We start from the raw sequence: 16815 nt of genomic DNA on the forward strand, positions 1-16815 counted from the left end.
TCAACAGGCTCAACAGGCTCAACAGGCTCAGGCTCAGCAGGTCAACGTCCAGAAGACACAAGCTAAGTCAAAGCAAAAGAAGCATTAACCAAGATTGTTAAAAAAATGTATTTTTCTTTCTTAATAAAATTCTTTTGGAAAATGGCTTTTTTTATTTAAAGATTGTAAAATGTTTTAAAAGATCTCGCATAGCTTTTTAAATTTCCTTTGTGCCATAGATTTTTTATCATGAACTTTGTACTAATCTAAATTTAATTTGCAATATGATATCCTTTTTAAACAGATACGGTGCAGTTTCGGAATTTTAAAATTGGTCTAATTACACTAAATAAATTGTTTCTCATCTTTATTACCTTTACAAAAGATTCTGTTATTTCACTAGATAAATGCGATTATAAAAACATAAAGTACTGTCAGAGTAAAAAAACAAATCCAAAGCCATTTTCAAGAACTCTTTACATTTTTAGGTCAAGTGATTAAAACTTAAAACACGACATAAGGTTGCAAAGATATAGGAATGAGAAAATCTATGTTTTGAAAAAAGTTCCACTTGCAGTTCTGTAGGTTTAGTGGTTGGGTTGGTCAGGCTGAAACTAAGATGACCTCCTCTTCTTGTTGTTATCTACAGTAACCAAGCTACTGTCCAACTTACAAATATTTAACCATTTGTCATTTAGCTCGGTATGATCTCATCCTAGTTCTTGATTTAGATCAGAGATCTAATCATTCTTGGAGATTTATTGCGCTCTCATCCTAGCTCGTCATTCAATGATTCTCATCCCATCTGAATACTACAGAACTATATATATAACAGAAACTAAAGGGACAGGTGCAACCACCAAGAAAATATTTTGAAAAAAAGTGTTTTCATATTCCAGTTTGATGTCATACTAAAACATAAATTCCCTGTATTTGGTCAAAATGAATGCCTCAGCACAGAAAAAAGTACCATTGTAAAATAATAAAATACTTAGCTTGGGAACCCAGATTTGTCTGGAGGTTTCCTTATATAAGACAACCTACTCAATTTAGAACTTTTAAACCAAGCTAAGTACGTTCTCGTGGTTACACCGAGTTATTTAACCCTGTATTTGAGGCAAATTGGTGCAAGGGTTTTATGAGCTGTGATCAACGTCCGAACAAACTACTTTATATATGTGATGTTGGGTGTGTTTTAATATTGTACAGAGGATTACGCATTAATACGCAGTGCGCACAGCAATTCTTAGACTTTTTTCATGAAGACTTAAATTACTGCAGCTTTTATCTAGATATTTTCCCAACTAGGCCTTTTGCGCAACAGTCCCTACATAGTTCTAGAACAAAAAGTCCCTGGAGTCCAAAATACAGGAATTCATTTCTAGTGAAATGTGTCTTGGGACTTTAGGAAATTGGGACTTTTTCCCCGATTTATTTCTATTTCAGAAACTTTTTTTTGTGAATTTTTTATAAATTTTAGTTCCGTTCTTTGACGATATTTTTGTCTACTACAAATATATATATAAAGGGTTACCCACAAAGCATGAAACTTTAATAATACAACAGTATTACAACAATTTGAAAGTTTAATATGTGTTCCTGTTTAAAATATATAACTATAGTCTTTAAATGGCATTGCAAAAGGTTGTAAATAGAAAGAAACACGTTGCAGTGAACCATGAATGTAAGAAAAAAGTCGTCTTTGAAGTTTGTATGATCCTTTGAGGTACAGCGTTAGATACGTTTAAACATATCGTGATGTACACAACCGACCAATTTATTAATTAATTAATAGACAGGTCGGTTGTGTACATCTGAGCTAAGCTTCACCTCTTCGTTTTATTACTCTATGATTTGTAATAACTCATACTTTGTAGTTGAATAAAAATATTAAATATTATGAATGAAATTTCAATTTAAATGTTTGATTTGTTTTTATAATAAATGTTAAAAAATAGTGTACGTTTATTCTGTACTGCAAAACAAGTATATATTAGACAGGCTTTACCTTCAAACGTTTACATTGTACACTGTACACTGTACGTGTACATTATATATTGCTTTATAGTTATATATATGTCCTGCAGTCTTTAGGTAATATAGGTAATATTATTCAGCCTGAAAATTGTAAGTTGTACAGATGAAAGATATCTTAATAATTAAATATCTTGAATATCATGTGTTGTGTAAATGCAAGTAATACAATCTCCTAGTGCATAAATTGCATGAATTACAAGATTTTAAAACACAATTGTCGACATCAAGGACAAATATATTGTTTTCTTGTTTCAAGTTTCTAGAACTATATATATATGTACGTGTGTTAGGAAACTAATGGGTTCCGGGTTAAATTTTATTTGTATAAATACATATCTTTTTATAAGCCTGTGTTTATCTCCATGGTTATGCTAAATGATACATTTGTATATATTTATGATATGTATATTTCAGGGGACATTAGTTCCAAAACTACCACTTTGCCCATTTCTAACACTAAGTGTTAGAAATGGGCGCAAATTGAATTTTAGTATCCCGGCCCATATTGAGAGTAAAAGTCGATAATAAAAACTATAACAAACATTTTATTAAGCATCACAATGACAACAATTCCGAATTTTAAACTATTTTCTTAAATCAAAATTATAAAAAGGCGTTCTTTTTATAAAACCCTTGACCGTTTTCTAGAAAATGTCAGGTTTTCAATTTTCGAACATATCCTGAATTTGAATCATTGTCGCGTTTTCTCAAACTCTATACTCCCTACCAAGAACTAATACTTCTGTTCGTATCGAACTAAATAAATTTTGGGTTTAATGATACAATGAGACTGATCAGAGATTAACGAACTATAGTTATATATACAAGACATATTAATTAGGGTTATTTCTATATTTATTACAAATGGGTGGAGGATGGAGTGCTTAACAATTGGGCTAACTATCCCTTTTTTAATCATGAAACTTCTTCATCATTTGGCACATTTTGCAGCAAACTCTCCATCCAAATTGCTTCTACAGTTCCTTGAAGACAAATTCAAAGGGGTTCAGATCGTTTAGCAAAGCTGCTCCCTGTGACTCTTCTCCCTCGATGAAGCCATCCATGTTGAACACTCGCCCCAACATGTTTCTGGGTTCCAGTGCACAATCTTCCAAACTAAATTTTGGGTTTTATGATACAGGTAAATATGTAATTGACTGATAGGTCTGTTCAGAGATTAAAGAACATAGTTATATATACATGACATATTAATTAGGGTTATTACTATTTTCATTACATTTAGAATCTAAGTTTTCACATTTTCTTTGTTAATTAATTTCTAGTTAAATCTACATTACAAGAACAAAATAATATTAATATTTTGATTTCTCAATGCCGTAATGATTTTTTTAATTACAAAATGTTTTATTTTCTATTTTGTTTGTAAGTGCGTAAATACTTGAAAATTTGTATTGATACGAATTCGAATAATTGTCTCAAAACCAGGATATGTTTCAAAAACGTAACATGTGCTGAAATGCGGAAATTGTTTTAAAATATAATAGGGATATGTTCGAAAATGAAAACAAGAATCATCAAAAACTAATTTTCACACCTTAACATTAGTTTAAAGTTTACATTTCTTGTTTCAATAAACAGTTTTAGTCATTTCTTAAAAATATATGGACGGTGTATGTTTTGTTTAACATCGATCGGCTTGGATTTAAAGATATAAACGCTTGAAAAAGATAACTTTGCAGATTTGGCCCATTTCTAATACTCGATGTTAAAAATGGGCCAAGTGTTAGTTTTGGAATTAATTTACCTTGTATTTATGTATATAAACCCGTGTATAGAATCTCCACTCGCCGCTGATGTCATCCCTCCTGTAGCCGGTCCCTCCACACACCATTTTATAAAGTGGAGCCGTCGACTACTCGCCGCTTAGAAAATCAGTAAGGGTGCACACTGCATGCTTTCAAGCATTGGGATAAAATAGTGTTTAGTTTGCTGTGAGCCGGGTTGCGGAGTATGTTTGTGTAAAGTATACACTGTACGTATACAGAGGAATATATCTAGCAGTAGTTACTGTAACATGCTGATATCATTTCTATACTTCTAACTATACATAACCTGCTTATTTACAGAGATAAGAAACTATAATTAGGGTCAGAGTTCAACTCCATGAGGATTATGTTATTATTCTAGAACTATTGTCTATCAACTAATTCCTATATTAAGGTTTACTAATCAGTCGGAGTAGGAGCGTTGTGTTTGAATGTGTGTATACGCAGTTTCGTGGATTTAGTACAGTAGATATTACAACCTGGAGAAAGCAGGAATCGATCTGGAATGAAGATTGCAAGTGAATAAGCTAGACATCACAATGTCTCAGGGAGTGATTCTATACGGTGAGACGACAAGGGATCTATATGAAGCTTGGTACACTAAGGTGGGGGCTGAACCCACTATCCCCCATCACAAGATACAATCCATGTTCAACGATATCAATCTCTTCCCGAGCAAATCACAGGTCTTTGAGATGCTCCACTGTGCTCGGGAGTGCAGTCAGAGAAACACGGATAATTTTATAACCTTTGGAGAGTTCTGTGTTTTCGCCACAGAATTGAGAAAATATTATACAAATCATGATCGGGATCCAAGTACAGTTGACTCCCATCCTGTCCAGGTTTCCAAGGTCCCGGAGAAGAGAAGGAAAGGAGAACTCAGAACCCAGAGATCTACCACATCAGCCTACGATGTGTTCCTGGGAGGTAGCTGTAATCCAACCACCTGGAGGAAGGATGTTGCAATCCCTCATCTGAAGGGACAGGGGATCACCTTCTACAACCCCCAGCAGGCAAACTGGGTCCCGGAGATGATAGAACTAGAACATCAGGTTAGACAAACTAATCTTCAAAAGTATTTAGTCTCTGATTTTCTAATCCCGATTTCGAAGACCTTCGATATTTCAAACTATGATTTCTGTAAGATTCAATAAACTAAGTTTTAAATATAAAAGGTTTACATTATCAGGCTGCAAAGATCAGTTTTTGACAAAGACTCAATTTCTTTTATTCTTAATCATATTTTCAATCGTTCTTTTTCTTTAAAATATATTTCTTCCTCTTCAACATTTAAACCCCTTTTACTTCATAAAACTCTAGGCGCAAAACTGAGGAGGGGTTTCTTCTGTTCTTTAGTTCTACAGCTACTTTGTATACCTAGATTCTGCTCTATACCTATATTCTGTTCTATACTTGTTTTCTGTTCTATACTTGTATTCTGTTCTATATCTATATTCTGTTCTATACTTGTATTCTGTTCTATACTTGTATTCTGTTCTATACTTGTATTCTGTTCTCTACTTGTATTACTTGTGTTCTGTTCTATACTTGTATTCTGTTCTATACTTGTATTCTGTTCTATACTTGTATTCTGTTCTATACTTGTATTCTGTTCTATACTTGTATTCTGTTCTATACTTGTATTCTGTTCTATACTTCTGTTCTATACTTGTATTCTGTTTTATACTTGTATTCTGTTCTATATATATATTCTGTTCTCTACTCTAGGCTAAGTACTCAAGCCAGATTCTCTTCTGGGTTCTGAATTCTGAAACGAGGAACGTGGCAAGTATGGTTGAAGTATCCCAGTTTGCTGGTAGTAACAGGAGATTAGTTGTTGTTCTAGACTCTTATCCGGGCCCCGGTCATACTATATCCGGGGAACAAATAACTAAGGTAAAAATATTATCTAAAGGGAAAGTTCTGGAATTTTGGGATGAGGTAGAGAAAAAATCAAAATTAAAAGATGATTGATATTATTTTTCTTTTTGTTTCGAAGACTTACTAAAGATTATGTGAGAAACCCAACACATAAATTTCACTTTAAGGGGATCATTCATTTGACGTACCGTCCCGATTCTCCTGATATCTGTATTTGTGCAGTACACACCATAGTTCCAGTAGAAGTAAATATTTCCATTTACTGATAGCGCTGATTGAAGGATTCATAACTCTGATTGGATAATGAGATAGATAGGAAGATAGATGTTACCAACATACTATTTCTTTTGGTTCAGAATAGACAACAAACACATGAGTGAACCCTGATTGGATCAGGAGCTAATGGACTCCGCATACAGGAGTGAGCTTGCTCATAGCTACTTAAAATTTAGCCCGGTACTTAGAATTCCCTTTTAATGTTCAGTTAAGTGTCAAAAATTCCGTTTTACGATAGATTTAAACATTTTTTTAAACTTATCTCTCATCGTTTTAGGAATATCTGAATGAAATAATCGCTATTTATAAGAATTCGATGACGAAAATCGGGAAATGTAATTAAGTACACATTACACAATCATCATTGGAATTTTTATGATAATTGACGCAAGGTCTAATTAAATCATAGTGTTGCGACCAAAAAAAAAATAATTTCATCGTAATTGACATTCATTGTCGCGACATTTATAAATAATCTTTCCTTAATATAAACATTTCACAAACAATATTTCAGAGATACATTTTTTAGTTCATAATTTCCAGACATATCATAAATAATAATTTCATAGTCATAGACATTTCATAATTAACGATAATTTCATAGTCATAGACATTTTATAAGTAACAATTCTAAAGAATTAGACATTTTAAAGTTTAACATTTTAATAATAATGATTTGATATGGTTATTATGGACATTTAAAAAGTAATGATTTTAGAGATTTTTATATAAAGGAATTGAGTCTTTGCCACAAACTCTGATCTTCTAATCTCTATGTCTATGCCTTCCAATGTCGTAGACCCTGAATATTTCAAACTTTGAATTTCAGTAAATTAAATATTCTAAGTTTTAAATATAGGTTTACACCGTCAGGTTGCAAAGATATAGGTATTAGAATATTTAAGTTTGTGGCAAAGACTCAATATTCCTTTTTTCTACGGCAATTGACAGTTCCTAAAAAGACAGCGAATAATTTCTTACCGTCTATTAAATGTCATTTTTATCTTTAAACGGTTATTTCTATGGAATTTCCCATAAATATTGAATGTCCAACCATAAAATATCTTATTTCTGAAAGTTTACTTAGATGCATTTTCCAATTTATAAAATTCAATTCTCTAAAATGTCCTAACGCCCTAATTATCGTCACTAACTATACTAACTAGCCTAATAAACTTAATTATGCAAAAATTCAAAAAGATTATTTTAAATGTTTCATTAACCAAAATATTATTCATTTAGAGTCTAATAATTTGCATAATTTGTTGGTTTCATTATTTTGTAATTTTACGAGAACCTGCCATTCATTAGATAAAGGCTTGGTACTTAAACTTCTTTACTGTTGAACAGTGGTTTAAATTCTATTAACCCAAGTTAAAAGGACTATGCACAAACTTTTAAGTGACCCTTCGTTTAAAGAGTTACATCACCGATTCACAACGGTACCTTTGGGAGAAGATATTGTCGTTTTTTAATCTTGAAAAGAGATTAGTTCTGTAAATTGTCTTCCTTGTCTATGCTGCATAGATCCGCATGTCGTTTTTATAGATAAAGCACAATTAGAAACTAGAAATTTTTAAATAGGAAAACAAGTATATCTCCATCTTTTATTTGCTCAAACAAAGGTGTGAAATGTACGGCTTGAATAAAAGCTTACTTGAATCTGTCCCTTTAAGGGCTGTAAACATTCAGAAAATAAACATTGTTTAAAGAGCAAAAAGTTGAACCGATGACATGTTTACTATCTCTTGGTTTACCAACAGAAAATCTCAAGTTTTGTCCCAAGTTTAAATGTAAAAATTTCATCATTTTTTTCGCGCATTTTATTTTCTCTTTCAGTTCTCTCATCTCGGCCTTTTAGTGATTTTCTTTAATTTGTTTATTCCCGTACTTTCCTTTATCTTCTCATCTGCTTTCTCCTTTTAACTACTTTCTCTTCTTTTGATTTTTCTCATTTTTCCTTTTCTTCCTCTTCTCTCTCATCGTTCTCTTCTTTCTCCTCTTATTGATTTTCTCTTCTTTCTCTTTTTTTCTTTTTTCTCCTCTTCTTTCTCTTCGTTTTCTTTTTTCTCCTCTTTTTTCTCTTAGTTTTCTTTTTTCTCCTCTTCTTTTTTTTTATAGTTGTATGTTATCACCTCTTCTTCTTTCTCTTCTTCTCTACTTACTATATTTATCTACATTCTTTTCATCTATACTTTATCTTTTTTATACTTTCTCCTATTCTTTCTTTTCTTTTTTTTCTTCGTCTCTTTGTTTTCATTTGACCCTTTTCTTCGCTTTCTTTTCTTTTACTTTCACTCTTTTTTAATAATTTCTCTTCTGTACGCGCTTCGTTTTCTCTTTCTCTTTTACTTGCTTTTTCCTATTAAAACTTAAAAGTTCTTTTTGTATTGTTTAAAGGTCTCGGGTTTTTGTTCTTTATTTAACATATGTATAATTCCTGCTCCTCATTGTATTGTTAGTCCTTTCGACACTTTACTATTTGTTCTCAGTGCAGAACAAACAAATGAAGGGGTCTTTATACTTTGTCTTGTCAAAGACTCATAGAAAGTTTATTTGATCATTTGCACAACGTTCAGGGCTGTTAAAGGGACTGTTGGCGTAGTTATCCTTATTTTTAAAGCAAAAACTTCATTTTTGTTCAATTGGAGTTTTCTGTAAAAGTAATATGCGGATTTATGCTGCAATGACAAAAAATGAAATTGTGAGAATTTAACAATTTCCAAGTTAGAGCAACGACAATATCTTCCTCATTCTTAATTGTTAAAATGATACCATTGTAAATCGGACATTGGATCCAAACCCCTCTTTTAAAGTAATTGCAATTATGCAATTAAAGTTGTGCAATATCGTAGTATGTTTAGGCGTGTATTTAACTCTTTAAGATTTTTTCAAATTCACAGAAAACATTTTTCTTTGAAATATACAAAATGCATACTTGGCTGGTCTAATCAGATAAACAAGATGAAGTAGTTAGTGTTATCAAAAATAAGCATTACTGATTTCGTACCTAAAATTAATAATTTCTTACATTAACCTATAAAACTATTTACTTTAACACCTGCATATAATTTTATGCACTTGATCGCTTTATTATCGATTCACTTTTTAAAACATATTTTTTAACTTTTGATCAATTTTTATAAACTTTTAATCAACTTTTGGAAGTAAGTTTTTGGAGACCAATGTTGGTCGAAAGCGCATTTTTAATCAATTAAACACTGAACATACATTGGTCAATAACAACGCGACGGTTCTAATTCCAATATTATTGAATTATCGAAAAATCTACTTTTCTCGGTCAATATGGGGACAAACTTTAGTTCAGGAAGTTGTTTAGTCTTTTTTCCTACATTTTTGGTTTCTTACATGTGGCAACTCAAAGCGTTTTTTATCTTAGCAAAACTTATATAAGATCATGGTATGAGACCAAATACATACTTTAGATCATGGATTTGGTAAGAAATTTAATTTTTCAAAACGTCACATCTTTTGTGTAAATACATATTACGCATTACACATACATGTATATACAGGGTTACCCACAAAGAATGAGACTTCAGAGACGACCGTAGTGAATGTATGCTGTCTGTTTATTTATTATAATCATTCCCTGCAACTGTAAACTCGTTTCTTTCATTTCCAAATCATTACATAAGCCATTAAAATACTGTATTCAAGGCATAAGACTTAATTTTAAAAATCGTCATATTTGATGAGTTTTCGGTCGTCTTTGTAGTCGCATCCTTTGCCTGAATATATATGAGTAAATAATTAGCTTTGATTAGAGCCGTAGGTTAATTAAAGCTATGAGGTGTCCTACCATACCTTTACCAACGGAATTGAGTCTTTGCCACAAACTCAAACTTTCCAATCCCTATATCTTTGCAACCAAATGATGTAGACCATTGATATTTCAAATTAAGATTATTGGATCTAACAACATTCATAGGTTGAAATATCTAAGGTTTACAACATTGACTTACAAAGATATTGGGATTAGAAAATCTGAGGTTGTGGCAAAAACTCAATTCCTTTACTTCCGTCTTAAAGTGATTGTTTATTTATTAAAGGATAAAATATTTAATAGTTTTGTCAGTTTTAGCATCTTAGAGCGGTAAGATTGGGAATTGCGTTTTCCTAGTTGCACAAAAAAGAATTGAGTTTTTGCCACAAACTCTGATTTTCTACTCCCAATTTCGTTGCAACCCAATGTCCGTAGATCTTAGATATTTCAAACTATGCATTCTATACTATAGATCAACAAATTTAAGTTGACAAGATGAGTTTAACTCGTTCTTCACGTTTAAAAGTTACTAGCTCTTGGCAATCTTCACGTTTAAAAGTTACTAGCTCTTGGCATTCTTCACGTTTAAAAGTTACTAGCTCTTGGCATTCTTCACGTTTAAAAGTTACTAGCTCTTGGCATGCTGAAAAGCTTTTCGTTTCTAACTGAACTTTATTTTTTCTCACTAAAGAAGAATTTTAAATTAAATTTTATTCAATTCAAACTGAAAAAAAAATAAAAATTAGTTGGCAAACATTTTAAAATTTATGTTTTCCTACCTTTTCTTAAAGGTAATGTTCGCGAAAATAAAAGGGGGGTATAGGCTGATCCCTATTCGATATCGATCGCTACTAGTTTTACTTCTATTCGTTGCGTCTATAAGGAGAAAATGGTTAAAAACGAATCATACCGAAGAGCGTAGGACCGATACAAATTCACAGAGTTTACCCAGACCTTAGATAATTCAATTAAATAAAAAGTAATCTTTCAGATATTACAAGTTATAATTGTCGAATTCAATTCATGGCATTCACATGTAGTTTTCATTTCTAACTGAACTTTAGTTTTCCTCGTTAAAGAAGAATTTTCATTTTTATTTAGTTTAATTCAAATATTCCTACCCCTTCTTTAACAGGTTTAGTTCATTATCCCACGCATTCATCTTCATCCTACACAACCAAACCAAACAACCTACACAACCAAACCAAACCATACCATTCAACCTACACAACCAAACCAAACCATCATTTCGTCATATTCTATTTAACATAAAATCCAAATAAATGAATACTTAAAATAGATTTTAAATGATTTATGAAATTTCATAATTACTTTTCTGTTTTCTCGCGATTCATCTTTTTTAATAATTTTGTCTTCAACAAACAAAAAAAATTAGTAAAAAGAAGAAAATAAAACAAAGAGAATCGTATAAATGTAGAAAAATATGATGTTAAATAGGGTTAAGCACATTTAAACACATTTTACAAGAACATACTCATCATTTTATTTTTACTCTGTGACTGATTAGGTAAGAAAGGAATTTAATGATAGCCTTTCAAATTATTTTAAGATCTTATCTGTTTTGTATGGTCAAGTTTATTCAACATCACCCAAGCAGCAGTATAACATTGTTTCTTTCGGGTGTGGAAGGGGTGGGGGGGGGAGGGTTAAACGCTTAAAAGTTTTGATATGTCTTCCAAAATTCAACAAAGAATGCTAATAGACCTCATATTTCCATATAACACGGATTGCCTGAAAATAAATTGTTGAATTTACAAAATAAAATGCTCTAAACAATTATTTCATTTGCCTTTAATCTGCTGAAATTTTGTTTCGGAAATCTTAATTTAAAGTTGAATTAATTCTTGGTTTCCAGTTTACAAATATAAACTACTCTGGTTAACACTTTGACAAGATCTAACGAGTGCAAATAAAAAGTTAAACCTCGGAATAAATTCTGTATGAGCTGAGTTGAAATAAGTATTAATAGGTTCAGATTTCCCCCAAGATTAAATTCACTCAAGGCCCCCCCCCCCCCTCCTGATATCTTATCTGACATTGAAATATATTTAGCAAACATCTGTAATTCTAAACGAACCCGGAGAGAAATCTGTAAACTAAACTTTGCTCCTGTTTCAGGCTGAGTATGAGGATCTGCAGAACGGGATAGAAACCGTCCAGGATCTTATAGAGAGGCAGAGTATACCCGTTTTCACCAATATAGAGGTGGCGCTCAACTGCACCAGCAAGGTGCTAAAAGAGAACCTATCCATAGAGGAACTAGGGCTCAAAGATCAGGCCCAACCTGTTCGTCTAGCTCATATACAGATAGGAGATAAACTTATCCGGTTGCGAGAAGCGTTTGATACCCTAGACACCAGTCGGAGTGGAAAACTCAGTCTTTCTGAGATCAAGATGGCATTTAGAATCCACGTACACAGAGATCTGTCTCCGCTAGATCTTCAAGCAATCTGCTCAAGCCATGGTGTCAATGCTCCGCTCACTGATCTTCCTCTAGAGCAGATATTTATCAAGTTTGATGAGTTCTGCTCCCTGGTTTCAGAATATAAAACCAAGGTTCGAGACCCGTCCCGTTGTAGGGATAGTATTTTTAGTAAAACAGTGCATTTCTTCTCAGTTCTTGTATCCCCTGTATCCAAAGCTGCAACCTGGCTCTCAAACCTAACCTTCTCTCCGCGAACCCGAACCTTTAGTGCCAGCAACATGGGGCGGAGAGGGAGCGCGGTACGGGACGTGTATCTGGGTGGTGCTGATACCACCAACTGGAGAGAGCAGATTGCTATACCTTTACTCAAGAAATCTGGATTAACATTTTACAACCCTGCTGTATACAGCACACGGAGACTTATCCCAATAGAAGCCAGTGCTATGGATAACTCTCGGGTTCTACTATTTGCAATCCTAGGAGACTCTAGGTGTATGTCAGCAATGTGTCAAGCTGCATATCTTATAGGTCTAGGATGCAATGTGGTTCTCTGTGTCCAGCATATCCAGGCTGGATCTAGGGTTGTGGGAGAGGAGCTGAGTAAACTTGCCATTAAAGATTACAATCGAGGGCGGGTTTATCTATCCGATTATGCCAACAGAGAGGGGATCCCTATATTTGAGGATTTAAAGGAAGCCCTGGACTGTGTTATACAGAAGTGCAAATCTACTAAATAAAACATAAATTTAACATAAATTTTGAATAGCCTAATAAATCTTATTTTTCTACTTATCTGACTTAAATTTATGCATGAGTAATATATACATATGTAACTCCAATGTATGTAAACTAAAGGTAATGTTACATCGTCTATACGCAACATCCCCCCTACTGAACTTCTGACCTACTAACTTTCCGACCTACTGCAATGTCGGACCTACGCCAACTGTTTATTTTTGTATAATTTTAGGGTTAGGTTAGGTTAAGACAATTTTTGGGCCAAGTGCTGCGGCTAGGACAGGCTGCAGGGCCGGGCGTCGCGGCTAGGACATGCTTATGGGCCGGGCTCTGCGGCCACAAGTCCATGTAGCAGCTGTAAAACCACGTGCTATTAGGTCGGATGTGTAGTATAGCGGCTTTGGCGTAGGTCAGAAGTGGAGTATAGCGGATTTGCGTAGGTCGAAAAATACACCATCTTTGTAACAAAATCACATACAATGGTTTTCTTATTCTCACTGTACAAAGACCGGACCATTGTTTACTTACCTTAAACCAGATTCTAGGTAATCCAAATACAGAACATTAATACTGCTCCCCTACCTTTAGTATATGTATCTTGCGTAACACCTAGTTGTTTTCTAGATGTTCTTTTAATATTCCCCTGCGACTGATATCATGTGATCTAGAAGAGATCAAAGGCTGTCCGCCTCCTAACCCCCTGTAACCTCCTCAATTCAGCGTTGAAACCTCAAATCTAAGAATATCTGAAGTTTATCTGAGCTGACGCGGTCAACTTGATCAAATATAGAAATATATTGCGTCAGGTTTATTTTTACTTCCGCCTAGATAAATCTAGAGATGGGCTGAGTTTGTGGATTTTTAAACATGGAAGGTTTTTCACTTGAATTTCCATAAAAGGGACCATTCATTAGGCGTACTGTCTCGTTTTGCCTTATAAAGTATGTATTTGTCCTGTACAGCTTGCTCATGGGTAGTCGAAATTCGGCCCGGTACATGAAATGAACTGAAGTGTACTGTACTGTGTATCTGATCAATTGAAGATAATCAAATTTCAAAGATGATAACGATGGATATCTCATTCATTCCAGATGAGACAAAGTTCTAAGCGCTTGAGTCCCTTCAGAAGAATCTCCTAACTCATGAAAGTTTAAAATATGTCCTTTCCTCAGCAGAAATAATCAACGAGGTTATAGTGTATAGAGTGATGATGTACGCTAATCCATCAACTATACCGAGAGAGTACTCCATATTTGTTTATTATAAGGAGATTCTGGCCCAATCATAGTATATCATTATTAGTAAACAGTTGTAAGTGTACAGTACAGCTAACTGAACACACAGGTAGGAATCTATCATTCATCCCCCCTGGAAATAATTCATTCATTTCAAGTGGGGTTCCACAACATGTTGTTAAATAATATGACAGGTTTAGTGTAGGATTAAAATATAGTTAAAGATATGTAATCAGTCAATGATGTAATACTCAGCACATTAACACAGGAGAAAGTAAGACTTTTATCATGCATTGAAACAAAGAGGAACATTTTTGAACATTTTATTACTTTGATTTTTGCTTTTACAAAAAATAACAATATCTACTTGTAGAGACTATAAGCGTAATTTTAAGTGACCCAACAAAAGATGACAATGCCCGATTCACAACGGTACCTTTATCTTTATTCCTGCAGTAAAAATGCGTATGTCACTTTTGTAAAGAAACCACAATTGAAAAGAATCAGTTTTCCGAATTATAAATGAGCATGAATATCTAATTCATACTTGATCAGACAAAGCTTTAAAGGTTACCGTTGTAAATCAAACATTGCCATCTTTGCATGAAGGAAGGGTGACTAGAAATTACGCTTACAGTCCCTTTAAAATTGATACAGGTATCATTCCTTTTACTATTTACAGCCTTTGTTTAATACTACAATATACAGTGAGAACCAGGAAACTCTGGAATGAATGTCGTCTTTGGAACTTCTTATAACTTAGAAATATCTTAAAGAATTAGTAATTTACATTTGTTGCAACTGATAAATTTTAGTTAGAACTTTAGTGCTGTCTCAGGATCAAGCATTGATCTCTATCTTTAGTGCTGTCTCAGGATCAAGCATTGATCTCTATCTTTAGTGCTGTCTCAGGATCAAGCATTGATCTCTATCTTGCTTTCTCTACAATATTTTTTGATGGTCATATCCTGCAGGGATGATTTTAATTGAGGGACCAAGCATGGATCCTAAAATTTAAAAGTCTTCAACATTGGTAATGGAGAAAAAGAGTTCAAGATTAACGAAACTTCATACAAAAGTTTCGATCTCAGGACGATAATTTATAAATAGTTCAGCTGAAAATAACTAAATCCTTGCAAAATTTTATAATTAAAAGAAAAAAAAAGAGAACGAGAGTTTTCCGGTTCTCACTGTAAGTTTTGAACAATTTTCTTCTATTTCTTCTGATGTTTCTGAATGATAGTTTCTACGATCTCTGGTTCTGCAAGTGTAGAAATATCTCCTAGATCGTCCATCTGGTTTGCAGCAATCTTTCTCAGGATCCGTCTCATAATCTTACCCGACCTGGTCTTAGGTAGACCTGGAGTAAACAGGATAAACTCCGGTATAGCAAACCCTACAAAATATCAAATTTCATAAAAAGTTAATTTGATTATATTATTATTAGCTGATTGTTTACCTGAAATCTTAGATTTTACCAGAAGCTTTAACTCATTCCGAATATTTTCTTCATCCAGGTTTACACCTTGCTTCAGGATTACGTAGGCATATACACCCTCACCCTTCACTTCATGGGGATACCCGACAACAGCAGCTTCAGCAACATTATCATGTTCTGTTAGAACATCTTCAACCTTTACATTAACAAAATCATGTTCAGTTAGAACATATCTTCAACCTTCACATTAACAAGATCAAGTTCAGTTAGAACATATCATCAACCTTCACATTAACTAGATAATGTTCAGTTAGAACATCTTCAACCTTTACATTAACAAGATCATGTTCAGTTAGAACATATCATCAACCTTTACATTAACAAGATCATGTTCAGTTAGAACATATCNCTATTGATCCGCAGGAAAGTAAAAAGACATTAGGCCAAATTTTAGGCATTGTTGATTTTTAAAAATCCATGATTTGATACATTTTCCCGTTTCTTACGTGGTGTTTATAAAAACTTTGACTCCACAAAAATTTATGAAGATAGAGATATTTACAATTTTTCTATCTGAAAATTTACAATATGTGCGAGTAAACTTGCTTTAACACCGACTCATATCACTAAAATTGGCTAATTATTAAATTAAAGATAAGATCTAACCTCAGCTGTTCCAAGTCTATGCCCGGTCACATTTATTACATCATCCATCCGACCAGTTATCTGGTAATCTCCTTTCTCATCCCTGAAAGGGACTATTAACGTTATTTAAAGTGACATTCCATTTAAATGTCCGATTCATAACGATACCCTCAACCCCCTTGTTTTCTTTTTCTAGCTTAAAATGTGTTTAATTTTGACAATTCTCTCCGTTGTTTCTGAAGCTGCAATCCGTAAAATATGGAAAACTAAACTGAAAATAATGCTTTCAAGGTTCGTTATTTAAAGGACACGCTACCATATGTAGAGTCACTTGAAATTACGGTTACAGTCCCTTTAAGTACTTTAAGTGTTCAATTGTCTATAAAGCAAAATTTAATTTGAAAACTGAGAGAGAATTAATTAAAAAACAGACATTAACCGAAAACCGGAAACTGGTTCAATGTAACAATTTGAACACTGAAATTGGTCTTCTGTCTACAGCAAAGTCAATATGCATGGTGTTACGCGAGCCATGCTGCGTGTAGAAAGTCTGCTTGTCACCCCTG

General features: G+C 33.4%; 3 protein-coding genes across 3 annotated transcripts in view; 2 read left to right on the top strand and 1 right to left on the bottom strand.

The window, feature by feature from the left end:
- The window catches only part of LOC111711187 (chromatin modification-related protein eaf-1), a 1241-nt gene extending 1153 nt beyond the window's left edge, over positions 1-88 (top strand). The window contains exon 2 of the mRNA XM_023485469.1: positions 8-88. Within this exon, the coding sequence (XP_023341237.1) occupies positions 8-88 (81 nt within the window). The remainder of the gene's footprint in view (positions 1-7) is intronic.
- Positions 89-3912: 3824 nt separating this feature from the next.
- Positions 3913-12983, top strand: LOC111711189 (uncharacterized). The gene is made up of 3 exons (XM_023485472.1): positions 3913-4855; positions 5532-5699; positions 11887-12983. Exons 1-3 carry the CDS (start codon positions 4343-4345, stop codon positions 12928-12930), a joined length of 1725 nt encoding a protein of 574 aa, XP_023341240.1. The 5' UTR covers positions 3913-4342; the 3' UTR covers positions 12931-12983.
- Positions 12984-15369: 2386 nt separating this feature from the next.
- Positions 15370-16352, bottom strand: LOC111711193 (acetyl-coenzyme A synthetase; the record flags this gene model as incomplete). Its single annotated transcript, XM_023485478.1, is given in 3 exon segments — positions 15370-15562; positions 15626-15800; positions 16271-16352. Coding segments are annotated over 3 exon segments (405 nt in total). The 3' UTR covers positions 15370-15380.
- Between the last annotated feature and the right edge of the window lie 463 nt (positions 16353-16815).

This window comes from Eurytemora carolleeae, unplaced genomic scaffold (assembly GCF_000591075.1).
Source record: "Eurytemora carolleeae unplaced genomic scaffold, Eaff_2.0 scaffold1134, whole genome shotgun sequence".
In the NCBI taxonomy this organism is placed as follows: domain Eukaryota; kingdom Metazoa; phylum Arthropoda; class Copepoda; order Calanoida; family Temoridae; genus Eurytemora; species Eurytemora carolleeae.